The sequence below is a fragment of the Micropterus dolomieu genome, linkage group LG23 (assembly GCF_021292245.1).
Source record: "Micropterus dolomieu isolate WLL.071019.BEF.003 ecotype Adirondacks linkage group LG23, ASM2129224v1, whole genome shotgun sequence".
NCBI classification, from domain to species: Eukaryota; Metazoa; Chordata; class Actinopteri; order Centrarchiformes; family Centrarchidae; genus Micropterus; species Micropterus dolomieu.
The window spans coordinates 4,708,316-4,724,376 of NC_060172.1; the positions used below are offsets into that span (position 1 = coordinate 4,708,316).

The 16,061-nt window shown below is 42.9% G+C and overlaps 1 protein-coding gene across 8 annotated transcripts in view; it reads right to left on the reverse strand.

The window, feature by feature from the left end:
- Positions 1-16,061, reverse strand: part of ap4m1 (adaptor related protein complex 4 subunit mu 1) — a 26,455-nt gene that overhangs the window by 7,337 nt on the left and 3,057 nt on the right. For 7 of the 8 annotated variants that reach the window (XM_046040243.1, XM_046040248.1, XM_046040249.1 and 4 more), the window contains exons 4-12: positions 13,931-14,037; positions 12,144-12,240; positions 10,648-10,758; positions 8,259-8,336; positions 7,282-7,344; positions 6,313-6,379; positions 4,255-4,308; positions 2,821-2,927; positions 852-943 (exon numbers count right to left, since the gene is read on the reverse strand). In XM_046040243.1, the coding sequence (XP_045896199.1) occupies positions 852-943; positions 2,821-2,927; positions 4,255-4,308; positions 6,313-6,379; positions 7,282-7,344; positions 8,259-8,336; positions 10,648-10,758; positions 12,144-12,240; positions 13,931-14,037 (776 nt within the window). The remainder of the gene's footprint in view (positions 1-851; positions 944-2,820; positions 2,928-4,254; positions 4,309-6,312; positions 6,380-7,281; positions 7,345-8,258; positions 8,337-10,647; positions 10,759-12,143; positions 12,241-13,930; positions 14,038-16,061) is intronic. The other variant, XM_046040251.1, reaches the window with a different exon arrangement.

Below are 16,061 nucleotides of genomic sequence, written 5' to 3' on the forward strand. Positions count from 1 at the left end.
CTCGGACTGGACTGTGGGACTGGACTGGTTGACTAGAGTGTGGACTGGACTATGGGCTGGACTGTGAGACTGGACTCTGGGACTATATTGTGAGACTGGACTCGGACTGGACTGTGGGACTGGACTGGTTGACTAGAGTGTGGACTGGACTATGGGCTGGACTGTGGGATTGAAATGGTTGACTAGAGTGTGGACTGGACTATGGGCTGGACTGTGAGACTGGACTCTGGGACTGGACTATGGGCTGGACTATGGGCTGGACTGTGGGGGGACTGGACTATGGGCTGGACTGTGGGGGGACTGGACTATGGGCTGGACTATGGCGGACTGGACTGTGGGATTGAAATGGTTGACTAGAGTGTGGACTGGACTATGGGCTGGACTGTGAGACTGGACTCTGGGACTATATTGTGAGACTGGACTCGGACTGGACTGTGGGACTGGACTGGTTGACTAGAGTGTGGACTGGACTATGGGCTGGACTGTGAGACTGGACTCTGGGACTGGACTATGGGCTGGACTGTGAGACTGGACTCTGGGACTGGACTATGGGCTGGACTATGGGCTGGACTGTGGGGGGACTGGACTCTGGGACTGGACTATGGGCTGGACTATGGGCTGGACTGTGGGGGGACTGGACTATGGGCTGGACTGTGGGGGGACTGGACTATGGCGGACTGGACTGTGGGATTGAAATGGTTGACTAGAGTGTGGGCTGGACTGTGAGACTGGACTCTGGGACTGGACTATGGGCTGGACTGTGGGGGGACTGGACTATGGCGGACTGGACTGTGGGGGACCGCACTGCCGGGTTGGACTGTGGGGACTGGATTGTGATACTGGACTCTAACCTTCCTCCGCTGTCTCTCTCAATGGCTGGGAAGAGCCGAAAAGGAGGAGCTGAAGGCAGATCGTCGCTCAGCTGGTACTGCATCACTGTTTGCTGCAACATGAGGAAGAGGAGGAGAGAGATGAAGAGGCATTTTGGTGTGTTGTTGAACTGTACTGTGTTATACCGAGGGGGGTTTCTAATATTTTGTCCACCCCCACTGAACCCTAACCCTACAGATGATCCCTAAAAGATAATTTCATTTTTCGATAGGAAGACTCCGGTGGTTTGTTGTGTTGAAGTAACATCAGCAGCTCCTCTACGTACACAACAAACTTTTCCCCCTCGCTTCCACCAGCGTCTTCCTGCAACAACTCGCCTTTCACCAGATTTCAGAGCGAGACTTCAGCTTCCTGTTAAAAACAAAGGGGATCACCGGGCTTCCTTCGTAGGGATCCTTTCCATGATGTTGTCACAAGTCACTTTAGTCCGGCCCCATTTACTGTCCTGGTGTGGCTACATGTTTTGTCAAATAATGGTCTCAATTAGAAGCCGGGTCTGGTTTTTACAGAAGTTCTCTGGACGTATAAAACCTCTGAACGCTCACCGGGTTGCCTTCTTAAGCTAGTTCTAAGCTGCAAATGCTGCGTTCCATGTACCTCTGAAGTCGGAAGTCAGAGCTGGGAATGACGAAACGCTCGAGTTGACCAAGTTTCAGTTACAAGTCCGAAAACCTCACGCGGCCAGGCATTGTTTACAACTAGCCAGGTTAGCCATTGTTTACAACTAGCCAGGTTAGCCATTGTTTACAACTAGCCAGGTTAGCCATTGTTTACAACTAGCCAGGTTAGCCATTGTTGCCAGTGCCGGTTGATAAAAACACATTATGCATTATTTATGCGTACTAAACACAGTAGCAACACTTTCACAGAAAGCTGTTGGACAGTACTTTGTGTACGGAAATATATATTAGGGCTGAACGGTTTGGACGGATTATCTATGATTGACAAGTCGTTACCATGACGACCTGTCTAGAGCCGACTCGTATCCACGGCGTTGTAAATTTAACCAGCCACTTTGAAAAAGCTTATTAGGAGTTGGCTGTTCACATTCTCATTTAGTTTTAAGACTGTTGTTCGCTAGACAAAATTGTCCAGTTATGACAGTTATCGTGAATTACAGATGCACCTAGCTAAGCAAGCTAGCTAGCTCCGCACACGGCCGTTACGTCTGGGCACTTCCTAGATGCAAAAACTCAACATGGCGACGCCCAATCGGCCAAACTCGAGGCTTCAAAACAGCAGTTCACAAACCAACGGGTGACGTCACCATGACTACGTCCACTTCTTATATGCAGGCTATGGTTAGCCCGCACAGAGCGGAACGGAACGGGCTCTCACAGAGCTGTTATAAGTAGTTGAAAATTAACAGCACGTTAACAACGTAGGCAGCTAAACGCTCCGCTGCTGAAAAACTTGAGTGGGAGTTGACCCCACAGCTGCTGCCTGTGTCGGTTCGCTTGACGCCATTATGCCACGTTTCCCTCTAGTTTCGTTTATTGTTGTAAAATGTACACGCCCTGTGCCCACTTTGATTGGCGAGTAGGACCGTAACAGGAGGCGCATGGCGAGTAAGTCTGTCACACAAGGATGACAATGGAATGAATCTCTAACTGCATCACTGTTTTAAACGGGTTCAATACGGACATGCGGTTAGATTCCCCACAATCTGAGCACCAGAGTCTAATTCATTCAGATTTACCAGCATGGTAAAGAACTTACAGGCCCGTCCCAAATACAGGCCGGGTCAGTTCAGTGATTTAAGCTAGTAAAAGCTTTTTAGTTTTACGGTACTTACAAATTAAAGATGAATTTTGAATATATAAGCGTGTGCTTAAAGCCCGAACCTGCAGAGAAGGAAGCAGAGCTCGGCGCTGGCGGGAAATCAGCGGTTCAAACCAATAAACACAGAGAAAGTTAAAAACAGAACACCTCTCCCTGGCTCGGGCAGAGTCGGAGGATCCGGTGGCTGTCGAACTCGTCCAGCCGGACCGCCTGGTGGAAGCTGCACTCGTCAACACGAACTGCAGCTCCGTAACCTGAAGAAGGAAAACACAGCGGATCAGAAACTCGCAGGGCGATTCTGACATTTCAAACCAGTTACAGTCACATCTTCAAGTGGGTGAAGAAGGTTTTCGTGTTCGTGCCACAGGATAGACGCTCTGCTCTGGTTTACAATCACAACCTGCCGACGCAGAAACTCTCCGTCCTGTCATAATTTACACCACCAGCTCAGCATTGGCCATCTAACGTTAGCTTGTTTGTTGCTTCAGCTACGACCTACTGGAGGTTAACTCCGACTGTCGTTTGTTATGAAAAAATTAATGAGCGTTTGTTTACTTGCCAAACTTGTGGTGGTCGATTAATGTAATCATTTACATGACTTGGACTCTAGCTCAGAGACTTGAGACATGACTTGGACTCTAGCTCAGAGACTTGAGACTTGACTTGGACTCTAGTTCAGAGACTTGAGACTTGACTTGGACTCTAGTTCAGGGACTTGAGACTTGACTTGGACTCTAGTTCAGGGACTTGAGACTTGACTTGGACTCTAGTTCAGGGACTTGAGACTTGACTTGGACTCTAGTTCAGGGACTTGAGACTTGACTTGGACTCTAGTTCAGGGACTTGAGACTTGACTTGGACTCTAGCTCAGAGACTTGAGACTTGACTTGGACTCTAGCTCAGGGACTTGAGACTTGACTTGGACTCTAGTTCAGGGACTTGAGACTTGACTTGGACTCTAGCTCAGAGACTTGAGACTTGACTTGGACTCTAGCTCAGAGACTTGAGACTTGACTTGGACTCTAGTTCAGAGACTTGAGACTTGACTTGGACTCTAGTTCAGGGACTTGAGACTTGACTTGGACTCTAGTTCAGGGACTTGAGACTTGACTTGGATTCTAGCTCAGAGACTTTTGCATCACAGTAACAGTAACAAGTACCTGGAGGGTAGCTAGTGTTGGAGTAGCCGCTTGGCGAGCGTTATGAGGTGCATTTAGCTTTCACAGCTGCTTTTAACTCCCGTGTTACATTCAGTAACAGTCCCAGCTCGTGATTGGTCCATGCAAAATTAAACCTGGTGCGGTTCTTTGTCTGTATTTATTTGTTCTTTCACCAAATCTTCTGTAACTATGGAACAGACCATCTGCTTCATGTTTACACCGGCACGCACACGCCCAGTGGACCTGAACGGCCACTAGATGTGCGTTTTCAGGTTTTCAGACATTTCAATGTGGATGGAGATCAACTCTGATACGCAGCTAAAACACTGCTGTGGACGGAGATCGTCTTCGTTTTAAAACTCTGTTTTTAAACAAAAACGGGGCAGTGTAGATGGGGCCTAAATCTGTGTGTGTGTTTTACCTCTGAGCTGTGACTTTCCGATGCTGAACTCCTCATTCAGACCGATTCGCATTTCTGTTAAACAGCAGCAGCATGTTAAAGAGAGAGAGAGAGAGAGAGTATGTTTAGTCATATGTCCATACGGAGATCAATCGAAAGACAGAATCAAAAGTAGTCCCTCAAAAACAGGGGCCCCGAATCTGATTCTGTTTAAATTATCCTGCGTGTTCTTGTCTGCTGCAAACACCACAAACATCTGGCGTTTTCTTACAGTCTTACTGGTTTTCCAGGGCCTCGTTTCAGAGACTATGTTGAATCAATGGAGATCTGATACTAGGATCCACCATGGCACTGGGTCAATAAAGAAATGCTAGAAATATGAACCCTGACATTTATCTTAAAAATAGGAGTGGAGGATGAATCAATAAGTTTATTCAGAGTATTCTGCTCATTCAGCATTTAGCAGAATTTAATGTCATTAATTGATTATAAAGTGCTGGAGTCCTTCTGCGTGTTTAAATATATTTATTCAGCTGTTTGAGTTGACAAAATACCGGGTCAATAACTGAAGATGAAAATATGGATCAGATAAGACAAAGTTTACTCATTGAGTTTTGTAATTTGCAGTTGAAAATGTGTCTTGGTTCAAACTGACTGTAAAGTTTTAGACATATTTTACATTAAAAACAGTTCTTATTTCACATTTAATGAAAACACATTGAGACTTTGTGCAGCAAAAAAAAAAACAAAAAAACTCACTTTTAAACTACATTAAGTCGTTTCAGCTGCACCACAATCGTCCTCACCGCCATCTACGACATGATGACTATGACAGGAATCATTCACAACACGACGGATGATTGTTTACTGATCAGTTACACCTTCATACATGTTACACTGTTTAGATCAAACGAGTGAATTTCCCGCTAAATGTTTCAGTGCGGCTGCCATAACGTCCGCAGAGTCTCAGTGTTATAAAGAAGGACAGAGCAGCCAATAGATTTTATTCTGAGCTGAGGTCTGTCTCTGTCGATCGATAACTGATGGATCGTAAAAGAGGACTTTAGGTTTAAGTTGATCCCAGTTGATTAAGTTGATCTCGTTCACACTGCACAACTTGTCGTCTTGTGACGGCAGTCTTCAAGTGGTTGTGGCGTTCACACTACGTGACTGATCGGTGACAGGGGGTCACAGAGCTGACAGGCTGTGTCACCCGACACTGCATTTTCTTTGTCAAGAAAACGCATGTGAAATGTGAAACGGGAAATGAGGCGATCCTGCACAGGAAACAGCTGTTTGTTATTATAAAGATATAAATTATAAAGACAAAGAATCTGGTGAAAGGATGGATCAGCAGGGATCGTCTGAGCTACAGAGAGCTGGAGGGGAGGAAAAAGGGCTCTCATTGGCTGGATGTGGATGTCAGTCGGCCGACTCCTCCAGATATTTGGCGTGCTGGATATCTGGCTGACGTCAGCGATGTGGCAGAAAACAAAACAAGCTACTGATTATAAAATGAGCCAGAACTCGCAGCACCAGTCAGTAACTTTAACGACTTCTTGTCACAGTTTCTGTTTGGCCAGTTTTCTGTTTTCTCCCTGTGAACATGACAAAAGAGGAGGGAAGACTAAACCAGGCCTACATGTGAGCGGCCTCAGCAGGACGATATTACAGGAGAAAAGTTGAAGTACAGGAGAAACAGAAAGCCTGAGAGCTGCACTGACTGTAATTCTGTAACACTAGATTTTGAAATTTCACCTGTCACCTGAATTCTATGTTTCCTTTTACATAAATAAAAACATTTTCACCAGAATGCAGGAAATGAAATGTTTAATGATCAGAATTTCCTGGGGGAGGCCCCCCCCCCCAGATCCCCGCTCATCTATCTCAGCATAGAGGAAATCTTTAAAACATTGTTGAAGGATCTTTCCGTCTCGTTCTTGTGAACCTAATATCACGCATGGTGATGTCTCTTTACACCCTTGTGTCCCCACCACTTTTCAACACAGATGACGCCCTTGGGCTTAACGCGCCATCTGTCTGGTTTTATTGTTTACCTCTACTTTATGTTAAACTCACCCGAGCAGCTCGGCATGTAGCACTTGACTCTGATCTCTCCCTCGACGTCCGCCTTCATCAGAAGCCCCTGCAGCGCAAATCAGCACGGAGCAGAGAGCAACCGAGTTTAAACAAGTTGTGCAGTTTTACTGTGAGCACCAGGACAGAACAGCGCGGCTTCAGAGTGATCAAAGTCTGGAAATGAAACTTCACAGAACGTAATGAATGACAGCTGAGGATATTTTAAAGGGTAACTTCTGTACTTCGGTGAAATCGGTCTAGAATAGAGTGAAACAGGGCTGAATCGTAATCTTTCCGTCAAAGTACGTCCACTAAAGAGTTTGTTTTTGCCGCCGACAGGCTCAGATTGTGTCTGACAGCATGATGGAAAGGATCCCTACAGAGAGAGACCTTTATTTAAAGAGTAAGATCCTTTTTTGTTTAACCAGAATCAGTCACTATATCGCTCTCATCAAAGCCGCCAGACTCCGTTGCCCTCTCTGGGCTTCCGCTGCCTGAATCGGTTAGTTTTTCATCATGTGACTTTGGTGTTTTTAACCCTTTAAAAGACACAATAACACAAACAAACAAAACAACATAGTCACATGATGAGACAAACTAAACTAACAGCAATTCCTGTGTTCTGCCAGATAAAACTGTTTTCATCTGTTTCTGGTTAAACAAAACTCTTAAATAAAGGTCTGTCTCTGTAGGGATCCTTTCCATCATACTGTCAGACACAATCTGAGCCTGTTGGCGGCAAAAACAAGCTCTTTAGTGGACGTACTTTGACAGAAAGATTACGTTGCGGCGCTGTTTCCACGCTGGACAATACTAGACCAGTTTAAAGAAAATATTGTCCCAATTTGTCACATAGACAGAAAACCACGGGGAAAAGGTTGGAAAACATCAAAGTTCCCCTTTAATACTTTTAAGGAGTGTATTTTTGCATGGTCAGACTTCTGCTGGTATCACGTTGATGTTACTCACGGTGGAGCCGATGACGACCGACATCCTCTCAATCACGTCCACAAATATCTCGCTCTTCCCTCCCTGGAAACAAAAACACACACATGGAAACTGTGAGGTCTAGAATGGGACTGGACTATTTACTGAAACAAGTCAGTTATTAACGCCGTAAAAAACATTTAAATGAGACTAAAATAATTATAACTCAAACTGAAAACATCTAAACATTTTCTTTTATCAAACTTTTAGAGGTTTGTGAAGCAACAGCGTTGAGTTTCTGCTTTGGTTTAAATGAATAGGATTGCTCTTCTTTCTGATCTATAAATATCTACAAGAATGTGGAAAATGCTTGTTTGCTGGTTGAATATAAAGGTCTACAACTTCTCAATTTTCTACACTTCGAGGGCTTTAAACTGCTTCTGCCTCTGGCCTGTTCTGTTTTTAAAAGGCAAAATTAAACTCCTGGAAAATGACTCACAACAAGTCACAGACATGACAGACTTCCCTGTTGCAGGACTCCCCTGGTTACAACGGTGTATTATGGCCATTAGAGCCGGTAATATTCTGAGAATAAAGTGTTAAATTTACAAGAAAAACTTTCAATATCCTCTAAATGGGACCATAATTTACTAAATGAACATCATGCTGTGTTGAAGAAGACTTGAAACTAGCGACTGAGACCAGAAACTCATCAGGAAAGTGTTTACTGAGGGAATAAATCAGCTGACAAGTAGAAACATTTTCTCACAGACTTCTATACAATCACACAATGTCCCTGATCAAGACACTCGCTGCTCCAGAGGCGTGTGACCTCTGACTTGTATAGCAATTGTAAGTCGCTTTGGATAAAAGCGTCAGCTAAATGAGTAAATGTAATGTAATGATATGAGGGAAAACAGGGGTCACATCTTCTATATAAATGCTGCCGTTCTTCCCCAAAGAAAGTGAACTGGAAAAAAAAAACATAGTATTCCTCCGACAGGTGTGATGTTACGTACCTGCTCTCTGCTGGACTGGATGGGTCTGGTGGCTGCAGAGCTCGGGGCGACTTTACTCTGCTGTGTCTCCGCCCCAAACTACAGCAAAACAACAACAACAACAACAACAGAGCTGCTTAAACTGTACAGACACACATTAAATCAAATTTAATTCATTTAATGACCAAAAGCTGTCAACATCTTACAGAGGCCTTGAGAGGCAAGTGAGATATAAGTGAAAATATTCTGGTGATCCATTTTCTAATTTTCTCTCCTGTGTTTATGACTGAAAATATAATAATCTTCCAAAGTTCCCTAAAATAAAATCCATCCTTGAAAAATAATGTTTTGCCAGTTTTTTTTCTCCCATTTAAAAAAAAAAGTTTTAAGATAAAACTTTAACCCTTTCATGCTTGACATCGACCAAAACAGACAGATATTTGTAAGCTATTTTGAGCCATTTAAGTTTTTTGGACCTGTATCTGAATCACTTTTGATGCCGTTGACGGGGACAGATTTCAAAATAAAATATCTTGAGGGGAAAAACTTTCTAGGAATACCTTTTTCACTTGTTCAAAAGTAAACACAAACATAAAAAAATGACTTTGTGATTTAATAATAATACAAACATGCAGGGTGTTTGTTGTTGTAATACTCATTTCAACCACAAGAGGCCGGAGTGCACCACTGCCCCTTGTTCTAAAGGAGTAAGAGTTTTAATTTCTCCGTACACTCTAAACAGAAAACGTAGATACACATATATCTATCTATCTATCAACATTTCCATATTATACATTCTTTATTCTAATATTCTAATATTTTGAGATCTGGATCTTTGATTTCTGTGAGCTGTAAGACGTAATCATCAAAATTAAAGCAAAGAAACGCCTGAAATATTTCACTTCATGTGTAATGAATCTGCAATATGTAAAGCTCTGTGAAATAAATCATGGAAACTTTATCAAGATACTCTAATATTTTTTGAGATGCACCTGTATATACAGTATTGTGTGTTCTGTAACATCACGGTCACGTCTTTGGTTAAAAATGTATTTTAATCAGCGCTTCACCTGTTTTTAGTCAACTTGGGAAGATTTTCCAAACAAAATTTATTTATTTCGCAAGTTCATAAACACAGAAGAGAAAAACATTTATCAGACTAAACTTCTCTACTGCCTCTCAGGGCTTCCGTAACATCTTCATCCTCTTTAGACAACATTTGGTAATATGTGTCTCCTTATTTAGCATTTATAAAACTATATAAACACGTAATAAATGGTTTATAACACATTATTATGTAGTGGTTAACACAGAGTACGGTGTAGACCTGCTCTTTCATGTAAAGTGCTATGAGATAACTGTTGTTGTGATTTGGCGCTAAATAAATAGTATTTGTTAACTTGCAGTGAACCTCTGAATGTGCGAGTAGAGGCTACTGGCTTTAACTGGAGGATGGCGGCTGTTTTTCTACGACTGCTCTTCTGTTGTTTGCAAACCAATAAATCACAACCAGCAGTCAGAGAGCCGCACGAGTCTCGCCGGCGTCGCCTGAGATCGAACGTCGCCATTAAATGTGTTGCTGGGAAACAGCAGCCGGCGTGCAGCGGTGTGTTTACAGCGAACAGCTGATGGAGTGAAGCTAAATACTGGGTCCTGAGTGGTTGTTTGAAGTGTTCATCAGTCAGGAGGTTTTAATAAAGCACGTTAAACATCCCGTTCACAGACGTGACGCTGCAGCTGACCTGCTGCTCTTGTCGGCTGGAAATGTTTTAATAACCTTCCAAACTGTCGCCATTTTATTTTTGTGTTTCTTTCTCTGAGCTGGAGTTATTTTAAGAACTTGATGCTTTTATCCAGTTTGTTATTAAATGTGTAACAAACTTTATCGTGCGTCTCTTCATTTTACTTTCACACAAAAAAAGCTGCTTTAATGATCAAACACAGCCTGTAGTTTTTCATTATATTCCAGTAAAGTCTGAAAGCTACGTCAGCTGGTTAATCCGCGGTGGAAACGCACACAACAGAGGGCTGAAGGAACCTTTTAGATCCTTAAAAAGAGATCTGGGGACGTAAAAGTCCCGGGTACTTTTGGTGGAAACACGGCTGTAGTAAAATATTGTTGTAATAATATAAAAAAATCTCTTAATAGGAGTAGTTCTTCAAATAATGTACATTAATAATGATCGTTAAGCTGCTACTTTTTATCAATGCTAAAGAGGGGGAATCTTAGCCTGTGTTCTTTACTTTTTGATTGTTTTAGGGAGTCGACGCTGTACGTTGGGACTGAAACTGCTGACATGTGATCTGTTTCAGGTCTCATTAGAGAAACGTATCCCCGTCGGGCCAATCAAACCTCAGCGACCTCTGACCTCTGGTCAAACGGTCTCAGGTGCTGGCGGCGTTTACGTACCAAGCCGACGTTACTGAGGTCAAACAGGCTGAACGGTCTGGAGGAGACAGCTTCAGTCTGGATGAAGTTCTTCAGGACGTCAGAGGACGTCGTCTGGATGTAACCGTAGTCCTGACAGACAGAGACAGAGTTACTGTATTTACTGGCTTAAAGTGTTATTTCCTTTTTCTTTTTCTTTGATGGGTATTAAAACATGGACTGTGCTGCAGCTGTTAAAGCTCATTCAGACAAAGAGAGGAGCTTAGACAAACATTTACCAAGATCCTCAGAGGAGCAAATCTGACAAGAGCGCCGGGTGTTTAGGTCAGAGACATGCACACACCTTTTGTAGAATGAGCTTATTGAAAGACACCGTCCAAACAAGTCTTGTGTTTTGATGGACCTGGCACTGGCAGAAGACATCAGAAGAGAGGTCAGATTCTTTTCTGATGTCCAACCACAGTCCCGTTAGCAACACAATCGCTGCATGATGGGGCGCTTATACAGGAAGTGTAAAACATTGTGATTGGACGTGTCACACAGCTGAATCTAATTATCTACTGTTCTAAATTACATATCGATTAATTGTTCAAGCAATTAGTGGCTAAAGTTTGCGTGCCAATTGGGAATGGTGTATTGGTGAACATAGTTATGAGATTAAAAGACGCAGCGATGTGAAAAATGAAGCAGTTTCCCGAATGGCCGCTTGAAGCTACAAAAGCGAGTCAGTCCTCTAAAACGCCCAAAATTACAGCAGAAAAAACGCGTTACATGTGTGTTACAGCCTGGTAATTTTCCCTTTCATGACAACTGTGTGTGGGGGGGTGAACGTTTATTTAACACACCTAAAGTTATGCATGGCGGCTTTGAGTGACAGGTGGGGGCCCTCTCAGGCTTTATTTGTGGACGACCGTTTTGAAGCCTCGAGTTTGGGATTTTGGCCGTCGCCATCTTGGTTTTTGGAATCAGACTTGACCAACTGTGAAATTAACTAGGATGCTAATTTTCACTCAGGACAAACAGGCTTAAAACTTAATGTACTTATTGGAAAAATGAACAGCCGACTCCTTAAGAGTGTCTTTTAGTACAAACGAACACAGAACAAGACATTCTTAGGCGACCAAAATGCTGCTGAGCGACTTGTCAGTCCCTCAATTTATCATTTATTTTCCTCTTCCCATAATTTACTGAGTGAACACCATGTTGTGTTGCATGTGCCCTCTCAGGTGGTTCACTCGGCCGCCTCAGCTCCACCTCTCGGGCCACTTCAGGGTTAGCCAGGTGATGTCCTGGACACTATTTCCATGTTTTATACAGGCTGTGATGTTTGCATATATAACCTGTAATATTTAACCTACACAGACAAACATCTACATAAAAGTGGTGCAATTTAAAATGTTACCACTGCTCAACCCAATAAATGACTTTTCAGTGAACTCCCAGTTTCACCGGCCACGATGCGTCTTCAGGGGCCGCACATCAACATCGCTCCACGTTCAGCCTGCAGGGAGACTCACCACGACCTCATCCAGCAGCTCGTAGATGAGGGCAAAGTTCATCTGCACCGACTTCTCTGACAGGCTGCCGCAGTAATCTTTAACCAGAGCTGTCAACCTGCGAAGAATCACACAGACCGACGGACACGTTTGAGCGGCTGCTTCCTCGCTGCGCTGCAGATTATCGCTCAGTCAGTCAGCTTTATTTATACAGCACATTTATAAACAACAGCAGTTGACCCAAAGTGCTTTCCAAGAACACAAAAGACACAAATACAAGTATGAACAAACGGAATATAGAGTACTCAGTAAAGATAAAATTGAACAAAGCTAAAAGGAAATAAATAAATCAAATGGATTAAAAATAAAAATAAATAAATAAGGGGCAGAATCAGGTAAAAGCCAATGAAAAAAGGTAGGTCTTCAAATTAGATTTTATGTTCTCAATGGTGGGGCAGGACTTGATGTTATGGAAGACTATTCCAAAGCCTGGGGGCAAGAAAAGAAAAGGCCGGTCACCTTTAGTTGTGAGGTGTGAGAACAGTACTAATAGGAGTTGTTGACCTAAGCGACCTAGTGCAGAATAAGGAATTAAGCATATCAGTAATGTATTGTGGAGCTAAGCCACTGAGGGCTTTATAAGCAAATAATAGAATTTTAAAATCAATTCTGTATTTTACCGGTAACCAGTGCAAGTGAGACAAGACCGGAGTTACGTGTTGTCTTTTCTTTGTTCCAGTTAAAAGTCTAGCAGCTGCATTTTGAACCATTGTCGTCGGGAAAGTGTTGAATGGTTCAGCCCCATATACAGGGAATTACAGTAGTCCAGCTGTGAGGTGATAAGCACGTGTATAACTGTTTCCAGGTCTCTATGGGATAAACACTGACCCATCGCTAAGCCATGCCACGTTGTGTTAGATGTCTATTGTTTCTAATGTAATGTTAGTTAACTTACTACTGAATGTAACCTAATAAAGCCCTACTGTTCTGCTTTTTAATGATTGTAATAGTTAATAGAGGCCTACCCAGCTGTACAGGAACAGTGCTGATCCTTAATGATGTTGTCTCCTTTCTCACTAGTCAATAATAATACGGTGGTTCACTTTTACTGTGATTAGTAGGCTTTAGCTTCTGTCTGTATTTGTTTCAGTCTGACAGCCTGAATAAAATCTTCATATGTATAATGCAACTGCAAAACTGTCTGCTTCTTTCTGAGATCGCTTTTTCCAACAAATTAGATAATATTTCTCTGGGGAGTGCAGTAACACAGAGTGGCAGCGCTGACAGTTTGTCGGACTTAGCAACAGTAACTAAGAGGGGCGGGGCTTAGCAAAGGGGCAATTTGTCTATGGTTCTAAGCTGATAAAAGCTGCCCTTCATGACACTACTGATTTGTTTGTTAAAATTCAAAGAAGTATCCATAAAAACACCTAAAATCTAAATTCACCTAAAAAACTATATTGTGCTAGTTTGTAGTCAGGACACCAGGCGAAATGCTTAAGCTAGTGACAGAGCTCTGAGGGCCAAACAGAATTACCTTAGTTTTGTTTTCATTTATTTTAAGGAAGTTCCTCGCCATCCATCCATATCTTTCAGACAGATTAAGAGGTTCTTCAGAGAGAGAGTGCTGTCAGGTGTAACTGGTATGTAGAACTGTGTGTCATCCGCGTAACAATGACACAAAATATTCTACTTCTCAAAACTAGTACGAAGCAGAAGCATGTAAAGTGAAAATAAGAGAGGGCCAGCTTTCAATAAGTCACGTGGTAAATAAACTGAGATTTTACAAGATTAAAAAAACACCACACCTGTTGAGGAACTCGATGACAGTGAAGGGGGAGGAGTCAGCCGAAGTGGTGGCGACCCAGTACAGTCCTCCCTGCCTGACGTGGACAAAGTGAAGATCATTGTGACTCTGCAGAACAAAACACAGGACTGATGTTGAGTTTAACATCCACGATGGAAACAACACTCCTGCGGTTGGTGTTTATGTTCAGGATGTAATTCAGTTTTTTTGCTCGAGGGTTTTGCCAGCAAGTGTGTTCATGTTTATGAGGAAAATTAAATTACAGTTTTTTCGATATAAAGATTAAAACAGAGTCCCAATTAGACGTCTGTCCCCTTTTACTGGCCTGGTGTGGCTACACGTTTTAACAGATAAACACCGGTCTCAATTAGAAGCCTGGTCTGGTTTTTATAGAAGTTCTCTGGATGTATAAAACCTCTTAAAAGCTTACCGTGTCGCTCGCCGGAGCTGCATCTAAGCTGTTTAGATCATGCATACTTAAACTTTTGTCAATACGGACATGCTCAGTTAGATTCTCCACAATTCAATCGTTAAGTTTATTCAGATGCAGATTTACCAGTATAGTAAACAAGAGAGACAAAAAAAAGCCAAGTAATATTCATACTGGTTAAAATAAACAATTTGATAGGTTCCCATCTTCGCTGAGGGAGAGTTTTGTGCAAAAGGAATTAAAGGCCTGTCCCAAATACAGGTCGGGTGAGTTCAGTGATTGATGCAAATTAGGTTTTACGGAAACACATGATACTAAGGCCACCAGGGCTCGACAATGACGGTGACCTGATGGCCAGTAAAAAGTAACGTCGGAACAGTTGAACTAGCAACTCAAATACATTAGTATATAAAAATAAATTAATTAGAAACTCAACATCCTGCAGTTGTTGTCCAATCCAGATTTGTAGTGACGTGACGAGTGGTATTTATCAAATCTCAATCAAGCGGAAACATCTGGGTCTGAAAGTGAAACCATGCAGACGGAACTTAAAACTGCATTCTCTCTAAAGGCCAGCAGGGGGCGAGTCCGCTGGATGCAAAAAGAAGTCCGGTTCCATTAGAAATAATGGTAAAATGTTTCTACTTGTCAGCTGATTTATTCCCTCAGTAAACACTTTCCTGATGAGTTTATGGTCTCAGTCGCTAGTTTCAAGTCTTCTTCAACACAGCGTGATGTTCATTTAGTAAATTATGGTCCTATTTAGGGGGAAATAGATGATAATGCAGCATATGCTTTTGAGCAGGACTAACTTGTGATTGACAGTTCGCTACCATGGCGACCTGTCCCTTTTGGAAGGAGGGACAGTAAAAATTGTCTTCGGGCCAGTAAGTTTCAAACTGGCCCGGTGGGGCCATTTGCAAGAAAGGTTTACGTTGAGCCTTGTCCACACTACTATGTTTTCGTTCGATCTAACGATCTCCGTCCACACCAGCGCTTTAGCTGCGTCTCAGAACTGATTTCGGTCTGTATTAAAACAACTGAATGTCAAGTGGTCGTTCACGTACACTGAGCATGTGCTACTGAAAGAGTACGAAGAGACTGTGGTGGCGGGAAACAGACTGGGAGTCGACGCAAAGTAAATATGGAGACATGCACAGTACAAGTGTAGAAGTGTTATTTACACAGTACAACATACTTTAAAGAGGTTGTATTCTGCTCACTCTCAGGTTCATAATCTTATTTAGAGTTTGTACCAGAGCAGGTTTCCATGGTTATATGTTTGTCATACTGCACATTGCTGCAGCTCCTCTTTTCAGCCTGTGTTGAAGGCTTCGTTTTAGCTATGGAGTGATACATCTTGTCTCTAAATGATCTTTGTTGGGAGTTGCACATGCTCAGTTCCTAGTTAAGGACTACTAGCCAATCAGAAGCAGAGAAGGGCGGGTCAGCGAGAAGCCGGTAAACGGCTCGGGTTCAGCCGTACGGACTGGAGCGAGAGTTTCAGAGCGGTGAGTTATTAATCTGTATCCATAAAGTTTTAACTGAGCTCTGTCTCTACATCACAGGAACAACTTTATGTCCACTGACTGCCTGGAGGGTAGCTAGTGTTTGGAAGGGAGAGGAGAGCTGTGTGCTGCAGCTCGCTGTTTCTGAGGGCGTGTCGGAGTCGCCGCTCGGCGAGCGTTATATGAGGCGCGTT